Below are 14,124 nucleotides of genomic sequence, written 5' to 3' on the forward strand. Positions count from 1 at the left end.
AAAATTTAAGGCAGTTACACTAGGGAAGCTAAGAAGGAATTCTCCATCACAATCTTCTTCCAAACTCTTTATTTAATTCCCACAACAATATAACAGTGGATGCTATCATGCTTCAAGGGGGACTTGTATTGATTGTTTCCCAATTTCTGGACAACCATCTTATCCATAACGCCAACATCTGGGTCTCAACCATCCAGATTTGGAACAGTAGAAATTAGTGGGTATTTTCCTCTATTTTTTTTTTTAAAAAAAACATACTTCTGAAGAATATTAGGATGGTTGGCAAGATTTTTTTTAATCAAATATTTTATGAGGCTTATGGGTTCCAGGACACAAATTCAATAAGTATGAGACAACTGAACATTGTAATATTAAAAACCAATTTTTAAACACAATTATCTTCTTGATTAGCTATTCCCATTTATTCTTATTGGAGCTCAGAATAATGATCTAATAGTTCAAAAAGAAAAGATTCATGGAAACTCTCTAGGTCCTAAAGTTAACTTGGAAATATAATCACAGCTAATGCTTTGAAAGTCGCCTTCTTGTGTGACTCTACCTCAATACCTATCTACACATCCTGAAAATTATGAAAAAGTTTTTATAGAAGAGAAAAATGTCTGAATGTTAAATGAGTGTTGGCAGTCACACAGGTTCTCTGTATGTTTATTTTTCCATTACTGTCTAACTTCCTGGTTTGTCTTATTTTCATGGGAATCTTCATGCAAAGCAAGAGTGACATGCTAAATGATCTATCATACTTTCACAGATTGAGTGTAATAGGGACATATATCTGTGTCCCTATATATCAAGGTATTGTCTTATATGTCACATTGATATGCTGATATGAGGGAATAATGCAGAATCCCCAAAGCACCCCCCAAAACCCAAACCCTTTATATTATATGGAAAATAACCAATTTATCTTCATTCAAGATATAAATATCAGTTTTATTTTTTTATTAATTGCTCCTTCTTATTCAAATCAGGTCTCAGAATAATGATATAGCACTTGGGAGAAAAAATGCAGCCCAGCAATCCAGCTGCTGAAGCCAAAATGGAGAAGATCTCCACAGCAACCACGTATTTTCCCTTGGTGCTCAAATAGGTGGGAACAAATGACACCCAGACACTGCAAAAGACCAACATGCTGAAGGTGATGAATTTGGCTTCATTGAAGCTGTCAGGTAAATTCCTAGCCAAGAAGGCCACTGTGAAAGTGACAGCGGTCAAGAGCCCCATAAAGCCAAGGACAGTATAAAACATTGTGGTTGAACCTTCATTACATTCCAGGACAATTTCTTCAACCATGGAGTGCATGTCTGAATCTGGAAATGGGGGAGACATTGCCAACCACACTACACAGATGGTGAACTGAACCGTGAAAACAAATAGGACACTAGTGTTGGCCATCCTTCTCCCCACCCATTTCCTCATTTTGGAGCCTGGCTTTGTGGCCATGAAAGCAAGAACTACTATGGTTGTTTTACCCAAAATACAAGAAAGAGCTATAGAGAAAGTGATGCCAAACGTAGTTTGTCGCAAGAGACATTTCACTCGATCAGGTTGCCCAATGAAGAGCAGAGTGCAAAGGAAGGAGAGCAGGAGAGCAATGAGAAGTGTGTAGGTGAGGTTCCTGTTGTTGGCTTTGACAATGGGAGTGTCCTGGTGTTTAATGAAGATTCCCAGGACCGCAGCTGAGATGACAGAAAAGGAGACTGCAATCATTACCAAAGAAATACCCAACAGCTCTTGGAAAGTTAAGTAAGTTACAGTTTTTTGAAGGCAATTATCTTGACCCTTGTTTGGATATTGATCCTCTGGACATGGGAAACAGTCATCTAAGTCTGGGGGAAAAGAATGAATAAAACTGTTTCACAGAACCATGATAGGTTTTAAGTATGAAGAATTAATAGCATACTTTATTTACTAAGATATTATGACTTCATATTATTATTTTTGAAAATAATATACAAAATGCACTAAAGTATACAACCTATCAGATAAGATTTTCAGACACCATAATACTTATACTTAATAAAGTTATATTTATTAAATTATCCATATATTCAACATATTCCTTTGCTTACCCATTTGGTCAGCTATCTTCCCTTCTGGACACTGTCTACAGTCATAGCAGCAGGATAATTTCCCTTCAATTTTTACCTTGCTGGAGCCAGAAGGACATTTCTCATTACAGATGGAAAGAGGCATTGTCTGTTATAAATAAAATGAGATTTCTTTCATATGAAGAATGTATGTGTTGGGAGTGTCCATTTCATCAATTATACATACCCAAACTCTTCCCATCCTCATCAATCCTTAGTGTCCAATTTCACCATTTTCTTTTGTTTTAAATTCATTAAAATTCAATTCAATTCATTTGTTCCTCAATCTTCAGCAAGTAGAAGAGGTGTGAACTTCAACTGCCAGAATTCCCCAGCCAGTATGTTGAAGTTTGGAATTGAAGTCCACACCTCATAAATTTGCTGAGTTTGAGAAACAAGCACCTGCTGTTTTTGATCTGAAATATTCATTTTTAATATATATTTGCATTCTATTTTATCATATACCAATTTATCTTATTGCTTTGTCTTAGCTTATCTCAATTTCATTGCATTGAACTCAATGCTCATGCATTGATATGGTCAACTGACTAATCGCAAAATCTAGTACTACAATTACTGAGATGATTTTGCATTGGAGATAATCAAAGGTTATGGGCATTTCAATTTTAAGTCACCCATTTATATTTTAGCAGTTTATGTTCACATCACATATAAAAAATATTGAGGCTGCTAAATCCAAAGGTTGTTGTCGTGATAGTCATTTAATCATTTATTTCTGTGGATGAATGAATACGCGATTTCTTAAAAACTGAAAAACGAGACACACCTGGTTAAATACAAGGGGCCAAACAGCATCCATGGTAGAAATGGTGTGGAACTTGTCTGGGGGAGCCATGGGATCAATGCTTCCAATTTGGACTCTTAGAAAGGACTTGTTTGGAAATGTGACCCAATTGAAAACATCAAACCCAGTTTCAAATTCTCCATTGGGGCCAAAAGAAACCTGTTCTCCAGCACTGTTGTTAAAAGAGACTTGCTGCAAAAAAATGGTGGAGCTGAATGAAAAATCAAAGTAATATAAATATTAACTGGATTCCTTGAAATCATATGGAGAAACCTCAGTTCCTTCTGTTTTGCTTACAGTCAATGGAATGCCATTTTTTTCATCAATCTACACTGTTTTTAATTGAAAAACAAATAAAAAATAATTGAGAACCATTTAAATTTGAAATTTTCTTCATGCTATTGATTGACAAAGTTTTTACATTTGAAACTGTTAAATATACAGGTTGTAGATTAAATAAGATCCTTTACATATTATTTCATACATAAAGTACATATTCAGAGTTTTGCAGCATTAATTCAGCTCCAGAAAAATAAACACAGATGGCTGTGTTTATTTACAGCACTTATAAACATAATAAGTAGATTTTATAAACCAGTTGTAGATTTTTCCAACATGCAGCAAACTCAGACAGAAACATATTGCAAGTAACTTCAGCAGACAAGCAAATTAGTTTCTCTTTACTTTAGTTCAGCAGGCAAGCAGAAGAGAGAAGCAGTTCATTTCAATAGACAGATTCAGAACTCAATAGCTTCAGAGCTGCACAGCTTAACATAGAGCCATGCCTAGGCTACTTCTAGTTTCAGTTTCCATCCTAGGCTATTTCTAGTTTCAGTTTCCAAACTGTCCCCATTGGCTGATTTAGTTACCATGCCTATTCTTGGCTGACCTTGTTACCAAGCTCTATCCCAGTTCATGAATATACAACATAAGTTATATATTTAAACTTTTTCAATATCTTCATTTATTTTCAAACTTCATCCAATTTTGCATGCAAGATCTTTGTTATTCAGATCATTCAGATCATATTTGAAAAATAATGATAGTTTTTTTTAAAAAATCTTTTCTTCATATAACAAAGCCAATAATTATATGTAAAAGGATGGACCATGAGGGAGGTATTTCATAAAAATATGAAATACAAATAAATAAATATTCTTTCATTTTTTAACTGTCCAAACAAGAAGGAAATGAAAAAAAATCCAGATTACAAACTAAGCAATGTGGTATATGCAGTACAATGCCGTGAAATATGTGGAGATTTCTTCATTGGGGAAACAAAACAACTCCTTCATAAAACATTACAACATATTTTTACTTGAAGTCAAAAGAGTCATCAAACTATATGTACCAATAACAACTCCAAAAACCAGAAAAAACAGATTACCCATAACAATAAAGAAGCTTCAATCCAAAAAGAGATAACTTTGGCGGAAAAACAAATCTGGTCATGTTTCCAACTTCAAAAGCTGATACAAAAATTTATGCCACCAGGTAAAGACTGAATGCACCAATTATTACATTAAACAAGAGGAAAACCTTCTATGCACCAATTCCACCCGCACTTTCTACAATTTTGTAAACAACAAACTAAAAGACTCAAGGTCCATCCCACCCTGAAAGGACCTAATGGTAAAGACTGCAATGATGACACTATTAAAGCCAACCTCTTTAACACATTCTTTGGCTCAGTATTTGTAAACAGCAATGGATCATGCCCAGTATTTCCCAGTCGAACCACAGATAACTACAATGATCTAATACATATTGATTTTACAGAAGACAATGTTGAAAAAGCACTGCGCAATCTAAAACCATCCCTATCTATTGGACCGGACGGAATAAGTGCCTACTTCTTAAAAAAGCTATCTACTGCCATAGCCGAACCTCTAAGCATAATCTTTGAAAAATCTTTCAGGATGAGCTCCTTGCCAAAACAGGAAATTACATAAGAAAATAATTGAACTGGATTATGCTAATATCTGTCTGGTGGGAGATTTTAATGGAATAATAAATGACAAATTGGATTATAAAACACAAAAGAAAGCAAAGAAACCTAGAAAGACATTTCCAAAATCCTTCTTTTGAATGGTAGATGAGATAAACTTAAAAGATGCATGGAGAGAGAGAAATGTGGAAAATAAACAATATACCTTTTATTCAAATAGACATGCATCATGGTCTAGAATAGATATGATATGGATGTCAACAGAATTGCTTTCTAACACACAAGACATTGAAATAGAAGCAAGTACCTGGGCAGATCACAATCCAATAACACTTGTATTGAAATTACAAAAAAGGAGATCTAGATGGATTTTAAATAATATGATATTAAAGGAAAAAGACTTTAAACAGAAAATTGAGAGAGAATTGACTTTTTTCTTTAAAGAAAACACAAAAGAGGATACATCATTACAGAACCTCTGGGACACGATGAAGGCTTATACAAGAGGCTTGATAATGGACGATACAAGGAAAAGAAATATCAAACAGAAAAAAAAACCTTTAAAATATTGGAAGATGACAACAAGAAGTTGGAAAAAGAACTACAGAAATTTCCACAAAAAAGGACATTAAAATTAAAATGGACATAACTAAACATAAAATGGGGCTAATGGAAAAAGAAGAAATAGCACAAAAAATTAAAAATGCTAAGCAGAACTATTTTGAAGATGCAAACAAACTAGGCAGATGGCTAGCATATAAATTGAGAAAGGAAAGAGACTCGAGAAGGATAAATCAATTGATAAATAAACAAGGACATGTATGCTATGGAAATGCAGAGAAGAAAAAAATGATTCAAGATTATTACTGTACCATCAAGAGAATGTTCAGGAAGAAAGAATTCAACAATATTTACAGGAAGCAAATTTGCCTCAGATACCTAAAGAAATTGAAATAACGTTAGAAAGTAACATAACAATGATGGAATTAACAGAAGCTTTTAAAAAAGCAAAACATTGGGAAAGCACCAGGTCCGGACGGTTTGCCAGTGGAATTTTATAAGACATTCCAGGAAACATTGAATCTTCACTTATTAGAAGTTATGAATGAAGTTATGACAAAGAAGAGAATACCCAAAACATGGTCAGACGCATATATCACACTTGCACTGAAGGAGGACACAGACCCACGGCAAGTTAAAAACTACAGACCAATATCACTATTAAATTCAGATTATAAAATTTTTCTTTAATTCTGGCAGAAAGACTGAAAAGATACTTAAACAATTTTATTCACCCTGATCAAAATGGATTTCTGCCAAAGAGACAGATTAAATATAATATGGGAATAATTTTAGATAGACTGGAATACTATGAGGCACATTCCGAAAAACAAATGGCTCTGATGTTTTTTAGATGCACAAAAAGCTTTTGATAATGTGAATTGGTGTTTTATGCTGTTACAATTGGACCAAATGGGCTTTGGTAAAAAATTTACTCAAGCCATAGAAACAATATATCATAAACAAACTGCAAAGGTTATGATAAATGGAGAATTAACAGACTTTAGATATAAGAAAAGGGACTAGACAAGGCTGTCCACTGTCGCCTCCGTTGCTTGTGTTAACACTGGAAGTGCTGAATAGGAACATCAGAGAAGAAAAAGAAATAAAAGGAATGAAAATTAAAAAAGAAGAGTATAAATTACAAGCTTTTGCAGATGACCTGGTATTTATATTAGAGGATCCATTGGAGTCAGCACCTAAACTGATAGAAAAGATAGAAGAGTATGGGAAAGTAGCAGGAAAATAAATAAAGATAAAACAAAGATTTTAGCAAAGAACGTGTTAGTAAGACGAAAGAAAGAATTGGAGGATGTTTTGGGGATCCAGGTCACAAATAAGGTTAAGTATTTAGGGATACACATAACACCAAGATGTAGCACACGTAAGGAGGATAATTATCTTAAACTTAAACAACAGATTGTGACAGACTGGATAAAATGGGAAAATTTACAATTATCACTGATTGGGAGAATATCTACAATTAAGATGAATGTATTGCCTAGAATCTTATATTTATTCCAGACAATTCCAATCAGATTAGGAAAGAATTTTTTGAAGATTTAAACAAAATAGTGCTAAAATACATTTGGCAGGGAAGAAAATGAGAATAAAACTTAAATTGCTACAAGATGCAAGAATAAGAGGAGGATTCGCTTTGCCCAATTGGGAATTATACTACCAAGCGACGAGTTTGATGTGGGTAAAGGAGTGGATAACACTAAAGAATACCAGACTTTTGAATTTAGAAGGACATGACTTGCTGTTAGGGGGGCATGCCTTCCTCTGGTATAAGGGAACTAAAACACAGGGGTATTTTAGAACCCATTATATTTGAGAAGCATTGTTTCTAAACTGGGAGAAGATATTAATATTATTATAAAAATATTAATATTATTTTAAAATTCCACTATGGATATCTACTATTGAAGCTTTTTCCTATCCAAAAATATATAAAAAGGAACAAACAGTTAGATATGGTGAGATATTGAATGAAAAGGGTGAACTTAAATCTATGCAAGCATTGGAAGAACAAGGTGTAAAAATGAATTGGTTTTCATATTTGCAAATACAATCTAGATTTGATAAAGATGTTAAAACAGAAGGTATCTATGATAAGTTGACTGATTTAGATAAAATTTTGACAGGTATTGATGAAAAAGTAATCAAAAAACTCTATGGACATTTGCTAGAGTTTAAATTAGAGGAAGAACAAGTAAAAGTAACAATGATTGCGTGGGGGAAAAATTTGGATATGGGATTGACTTAGATAAATGGCAAAAATTGTGGTCTCAAAATTATAAAATGACAATGTCAACTGCATATAAAGAAAATTTGTATAAGATGTTTTACAGGTGGCACTTACCCCCGACAAGAATTGCGAGGATGTTCAAGAATAAATCGGATAAATGTTGGAAATGTCATCAGATACCTGGTTCGTATTACCATATATGGTGGACATGCTCGGATGCAAAAAAATATTGGACTATATCCACCCATGGTTGGAAAAAATGACAAAACAACACATAGACTTTAAACCTGAGATATTTTTATTGGGAATTATACCGGAAATATATTGTAAAGAATTGAAATATTTGATTGTAAATGTTTTAACAGCGGCTAGAATTGTATTTTCTAAGAATTGGAAAAATGAAAAAATACCTATGCAGGAGGAAATTACTAAGAAAATCATGGACTGTGCCAAAATGAGTAAATTGACATTTGAAATTAGAGAACAAGAGGATAAACAATTTTATATGATATGGGATTCATTTTATCAATGGTTAGATAAAAAGACATGATAAAGAAATAGATTAGTAAGCCTTACAATAAAAGTTAATAGATTGATATAGAATACAATATAAAATATATAACAATTGGATGAATGTATGATTAAATCATAATTAAAATTAGAATATCTCGTATAAAATGATGGAAAAATAGCTTAGTCAAATGAATGTTTAATAATTGATATTACATAAGCACAAGCTAGATTGATAAGGTGAGAATTTGTATAACTTGTGAGTAATGGTAAGAAAAGGATAGCACAAAAGATTGTAACCAACTGACACACTGTATGTATATAATTGAAAGAGGGTTTTATGTATTTTTTTTTTTGTATGTTTGTTGTAAAAAATAAAAACTTTTTTTAAAAAAATGATCTAATACATATTGATTTTACAGTAGACAATGTTGAAAAAGCACTACGCAATCTAAAACCATCTCTATCTATTGGACCGGATGGAATATGTGCCTACTTCTTAAAAAAGCTATCCACTGCCATAGCCGAACCTCTAAGCATAATCTTCGACAAATCTTTCAGGACCAGCTCCTTGCCAAATCTATGGTCACAAGCCACAGTCATCCTCATCTTCAAAAAGGGAGACCCCAGCCTAGTTGAAAATTACAGACCAATCTCTTTATGCTGCGTCACCTGTAAAGTCATGGAATCAATTACTAACCAATACATTATCCTCCACTTAGAGACAAACAACCTACTCTCTAATAAACAATTTGGTTTAAATAAAAAACTATCCTGTAATCTGCAACTCTTACACTGCAAAAACATATGGACTACACAACTCAGATCAAAGCAATAGATGTAATCTACATGGACTTCTGTAAAGCCTTTGATTCAGTGGTACACGACAAACTACTCCTCAAACTAAAATCTTATGGTATCTCTGGACACCTGCATAACTGGATAGAAGCATTCCTGTCAAACAGACAACAAATGGTCAAAATTGGGAGCGTCCTATCAAATTCTGTACCTGTCAACAGTGGTGTCCCCCAAGGCAGTGTTCTAGGACCAACTCTCTTCATACTTTACATAAATGACCTCTGTGATCATATTAAGAGTAACTGTGTTCTCTTTGCTGATGATGTAAAGCAATTCAACACCACAGACAATACTGCTACCCTTCAAAAAGACCTTGACTATGTCAGAATGGTGAATCAAATGGCAACTTCAAATCTCAACAAATAAATGCTCTGTCTTACATATTGGCAAAAAAAAAAAAAAGAAAAAAAAAATCAGAAAAGAAAAAACAGGCTCAATAGTCAAGACCTTGTTGATGATCCAAACTCTGTCAAGGATTTTGGAGTACTCATCTCTATCATCTCTAATGATAGCCAAAAAGGCATTAAGAGTTGTTAACCTAATCTTACATAGCTTTTTCTCTGGTAATATCACACTACTAACTAGAGCATACAAAACATTTGCTAGACCAATACTCGAATACAGCTCATCAGTCCGGAACCCACATTACGTATTTGATATTAGCAGAGTTGAGAAAGTCCAGAAATATTTCACAAGAAGAGTTCTCCACTCCTCTACTCGTTGCAGAATACCTTATGCCACCAGACTTGAAATTCTAGACCTAGTCAACCTAGAACTACGTTGCCTTCAGTCTGATCAAAGTATAGTACATAAAATTATATATTGTAATGTCCTACCAGCTTCAACCATAACAATACAAGAGCACACAACAGATACAAACTCAAGGTAAAAGGCACCAAACTTGATTGCAGGAAATACGACTTCAGCAACAGAGTAGTCAATGTCTGGAATACTCTACCTGACTCTGTGGTTTCTTCCCCAAACCCCAAAAACTTTAACCTTAGACTTTCTACAATTGACCTCACTCCTTTCCTAAGAGGTCTGTAGGGGGCGTGCATAAGCGCACCAACATGCCTACCGTCCCTGTCCTATTGTTTCTTTTATTTTTCTTATATGTTTCCATGTATTCATAACTGTCATGCCCCTGGTGGAGACTGACTCTGAGGAAGAGGAGGAACAGCCAACAGGGAGTGGGAGTGTGGCTCCAGAGGTGGTGGAGGAGGTTGGGGAAGGGCAGAGGCCAGCTGAACAGTCAGAGGAGGATCCAGGCCCATCCCCTATCCATCCTAGGTCATGCAGGGAGGAGAGGATCAGGGAAAAGCGAGGTCTACTCAGGAGGAGATTACCATGATCCTCCTCGTGGCTTGCAGCTGGGAGCTATGTTTATAAGTTTGTAACTGCAGAGTTAGAATTGCTGGAGTGAAAGTTTAATGTTTACTTTGAAAGAGGTTTATCTTTGCTGGCATTCTTCCCATGGACTCTCCTCGGTTACTTTCCTGGAGTTTATGATTAGTTATCTTGGCTTGCTTCAGAACTTTCGTCAATGCGGGGTTTTTTGGTTTTCTTTTTGCCTCATTATTTACTTTTGTGACTTTAAACTGTGCCTAATAAAACAGTGAAGTTAAGTTGAAGGCATTACCGGACTTTAATGTATGTTTTGGGTTTTGGGTTATTTTGAGAGACTACGGGTCATCACAATAACTATGTTTTTACTTATACCTATTATCTTGTAAGCAATTGACAAACCAAATAAAATAAATAAAATAAAATAAATAAACATGGCACAACATGAGAAAGTAAACCCATGAGGATATCTACAGTCTGCATTTAAAAGACAAATTTTGAAGACAACGAAGTCCACATTTTGGACAGAGAAGACTGCTGGTTTGAAAGAGGGATCAAAGAGGCCCTATGTCAAAATTGATCAGCTCTCTCTCAACAGAGGGGGAGGGATACCACATCATCTATCTCCAGTCTACTACACAGTCCTTTAAAGCCAGTACTTTTATACCTGATCATCCTTTATTTTGCATTAGCAAATGTTACCTGCCACGTTGATTGAATGAAATGCTTCTGCCTCCTCTGATCAAATTTTCGACCATCTTTGAGTTGGGAGGCATGCAAGGCCCTCAGAGCATGTGCCACAGCATAGACTGCATTGTAGATGCTGTAACTAAGTCCACCCATGGTGGTCTCAAAGACAGAATTAGGAAGAGTGTCCAGCTTCTCTTCTCCAGTGCAGATCCTTTCAGCATTCTCATCTGAAATATCACTAGAAAATGAGCATTCAAATGCATCTTTCCAGAAATCCCTAATAAACCCATTGTCTTTTTCAAAAATTGGGTTTTTCGTCTGCATAAATTGTTGGAATCCTATTAGCTCTTTTGAATGAAGTGCAAAGGAAATTGCACCATGGAGAAAATCAATGGGCAATGGTCTTTGCATTAGAATAGAGGTGAATTCCATTTGAGCTGGCATGATCCAAACTTTGGCTTTTCTCTCCTTTGGAATATCATCAGAATCTAAAAGAGAGAGCATCAACCTCAATGTCACTATGCTTGAAGTTTCAGCATTCAAGATCACAGCAATGACTGTACTCCCCATGATTATTCTATATAATTTATCTGCTTCCTCCACCATTTCAGCAGCTTCATTACCATACATCATTTGGGGAAGACATTCTGTAAAGTCAAAGCAGATTCCTCTCTCTGAAAACATGGAAAGACTCTTTTGAATGAACCTCTCTCTATCTTCCTCAAACTGAGAAATCATTCCAACCCAGATCCATCCAAAATGCAACAGTAAGTACAGGATTCCTTTAAATTGGTGGATCTCATCAGGGAACATCCATTTTACAAAAAGTGCTGAATTGTCATTATATGTCAAGGGTGGTGATCCAAATGTGATCTAAGTGGGGAAAAGACAGAAGAACCAGAGTTTTTTAGAAAAAAAATATAAAGGACTAATGCATATATCTTTATGTACTAACTGGGCCTGAGTGGGTGTTCCAGGCAAGTTCCTAAAAATGAAATTTTTACCAAATAATGTCTGCAAATTTAGTACTGCTCATCAAGCAAAAAGTAGAATCCTTTCTTCGTAATCTTCATATCTACTAACTTCCTCATCATTAAATAACACATATTTTTTGCTTCCAGAATCCTTTTCATAAGAGTGATTATCAGGACTCAACATTTGAAAATAATACACTTGTGGACTTTCCATCTTGCTCCATATTTTACTCACCTGGGGAAATTTATAGTTGCACAGAGTGGTTGCCATATTGAGACAGGTTTTAGTCTGGGGTCCTCCAATGATGGCCACCATATTTGTCTGGTCATTACATTTGTAATTTGGGATAAATTTATCTTTTGTAGATAGAAATTCCATTGCTAAAAGGTAAGTTGTATAATCCTCAAGATAGTTGGTAGCGATGTGGAAACCGAGGCTAACATTGGACAAAATCCCAGAATTTTCATTGATGTCCTTTACAGCAAATGCCAGAGCCAAAGTGTGTTGGTAATTTTGGGTGAGGAACCTTCAGTGAGAATTATAAACTGAATGAATATACTTCTGCTTTAGATTCGGACAGTAAATATTTTAAATATATGTGTGTGTGTATATACATATATACACACACACATTTAAAATATCTACTGTCTGAAGATATGTACTGTCTGTCATACAGACACATATACACAATACATACATACTTAGTGTGTGCATATATGTGTGTTTGTACATGCATACATATATACTTACACACAAAAACAAATATCTGGAAAACCATAATTTGATTATATGATAGGGAATCATAGATAGGGTGGAGCAGTAAGCTAAAATCGAACCGAGAAAGCATTTGTACCCTGCTTTCTTCTGTATTTAAGATTCTTCTTCTGTACTTAAGATTTTAAATTCATGATAAAATATCTCTTCCAGAATGAATTTGGATGCTAAGGTAGTATTTGATTTCAGTTTTGTCTATATTTTGCCCAATTTTTTCTAAGAGCAGGAAGTCAGTTCCATTTTTCCACCATAGAATTGTAAAAACTAGAAACGTTTCTCAAACACATCAGAGGGCTTAGTGTTTTAATTTTTGGTTGAGATGAAATGTGAAGAAGCTTGGGATTATACTGAGGAGATCTCCAAGTTTTGAATTTTTCAATCTTTTTAGTGTCCTAGAAAGTTGATTTGTCTCAATTTAACCTCCAGTGATTGAACAAGCTGATTTTCTCCAGTTATGGAATTAAAAATGGCTAACCATGGACACTGGATTAGCATACTGACCACTAGCAACTGAAATATTTCAACAGAAAAATGGAACATAGATAATACAGTATAGGTAGAAATAAGGAAAATAAGAAGAGGAGCTGGAGGAGTAGTAACAGGGGGATACTTACATGTACTGATCAAGTACTTCATGAGAAGGAAGGCTTTGGAAAGTGATCTCATTTGAAAGAAAGAAGACTTGATAAATAATTGCAGCAATGATTAAGTCTCCAGACTGATAATACTTGTGAATGACTGGAAGAGGACTACTGAGCTTGCAATTGTAAATAGGAGAAATTAACAGGGTAGGAAAAAAAGATAAAACTACGGTCCTGATCATAACCAACTCAGTGTAATATATAGTCATTATAGACATTAAAGAGCAACTGCTATGTTACCATTCAACCAAAGCCATGGGTTGGGCACTCATTTACGTTACTAAAGATAATACAATGAAGGTTATCTGGAATTAAGACAAGGATGTATCACAGAACAAACACAAATCCTTCTTTTTCTCCATGCAGGCAGTTCTTTATATTTCTGAGCAGATGTGAATGCTATGTAATGTCTTAATCTTAGGGTCATAATTTTGTCAGTGTCTACTGAAATTCCCTTGAGAGATAGAGTAGAAGGGACACTGACTATACTTAATTAGTAATCAGTACTATTATTTTTTCCAAAAGTACTGTCTTTGAAGAATATCAGAAGGAAGCATGTTTACCACATCTCAGTACTCACTGCAACACTGCTATGAACCTTTGAAACTAATACACAAAGTAGAAAATGGTGCAGTGGGAGGTTATATCCATGAAGAAGA

General features: G+C 34.7%; 1 protein-coding gene across 1 annotated transcript; it reads right to left on the bottom strand.

Annotated features, from left to right (window-relative positions):
• Positions 1–873: 873 nt before the first annotated feature.
• Positions 874–13,784, bottom strand: LOC113428274 (vomeronasal type-2 receptor 26-like). Its single transcript, XM_087945696.1, has 5 exons — positions 13,439–13,784; positions 12,285–12,576; positions 11,088–11,948; positions 2,091–2,217; positions 874–1,847 (listed from the first exon to the last, which is right to left on the bottom strand). Exons 1-5 carry the CDS (start codon positions 13,681–13,683, stop codon positions 952–954), a joined length of 2,421 nt encoding a protein of 806 aa, XP_087801822.1. The 5' UTR covers positions 13,684–13,784; the 3' UTR covers positions 874–951.
• Positions 13,785–14,124: the final 340 nt, after the last annotated feature.

The sequence above is a fragment of the Notechis scutatus genome, chromosome Z (genome assembly GCF_049901735.1).
Source record: "Notechis scutatus isolate UNSWTSFEM ecotype Mainland chromosome Z, rNotScu1.2, whole genome shotgun sequence".
NCBI classification, from domain to species: Eukaryota; Metazoa; Chordata; class Lepidosauria; order Squamata; family Elapidae; genus Notechis; species Notechis scutatus.

Bases quoted from the DNA above. Each gene is read 5' to 3' on its own strand.
- LOC113428274 (XM_087945696.1), bottom strand. From the start codon at position 13,683: ATGTCTATAATGACTATATATTACACTGAGTTGGTTATGATCAGGACC. The intron at 12,577-13,438 runs GTAAGTATCCCC...TTCTCACTGAAG, and splicing joins GAAGTACTTGATCAGTACAT to GTTCCTCACCCAAAATTACC. The intron at 2,218-11,087 runs GTAACATTTGCT...TATTTATAACAG, and splicing joins TCATTCAATCAACGTGGCAG to ACAATGCCTCTTTCCATCTG.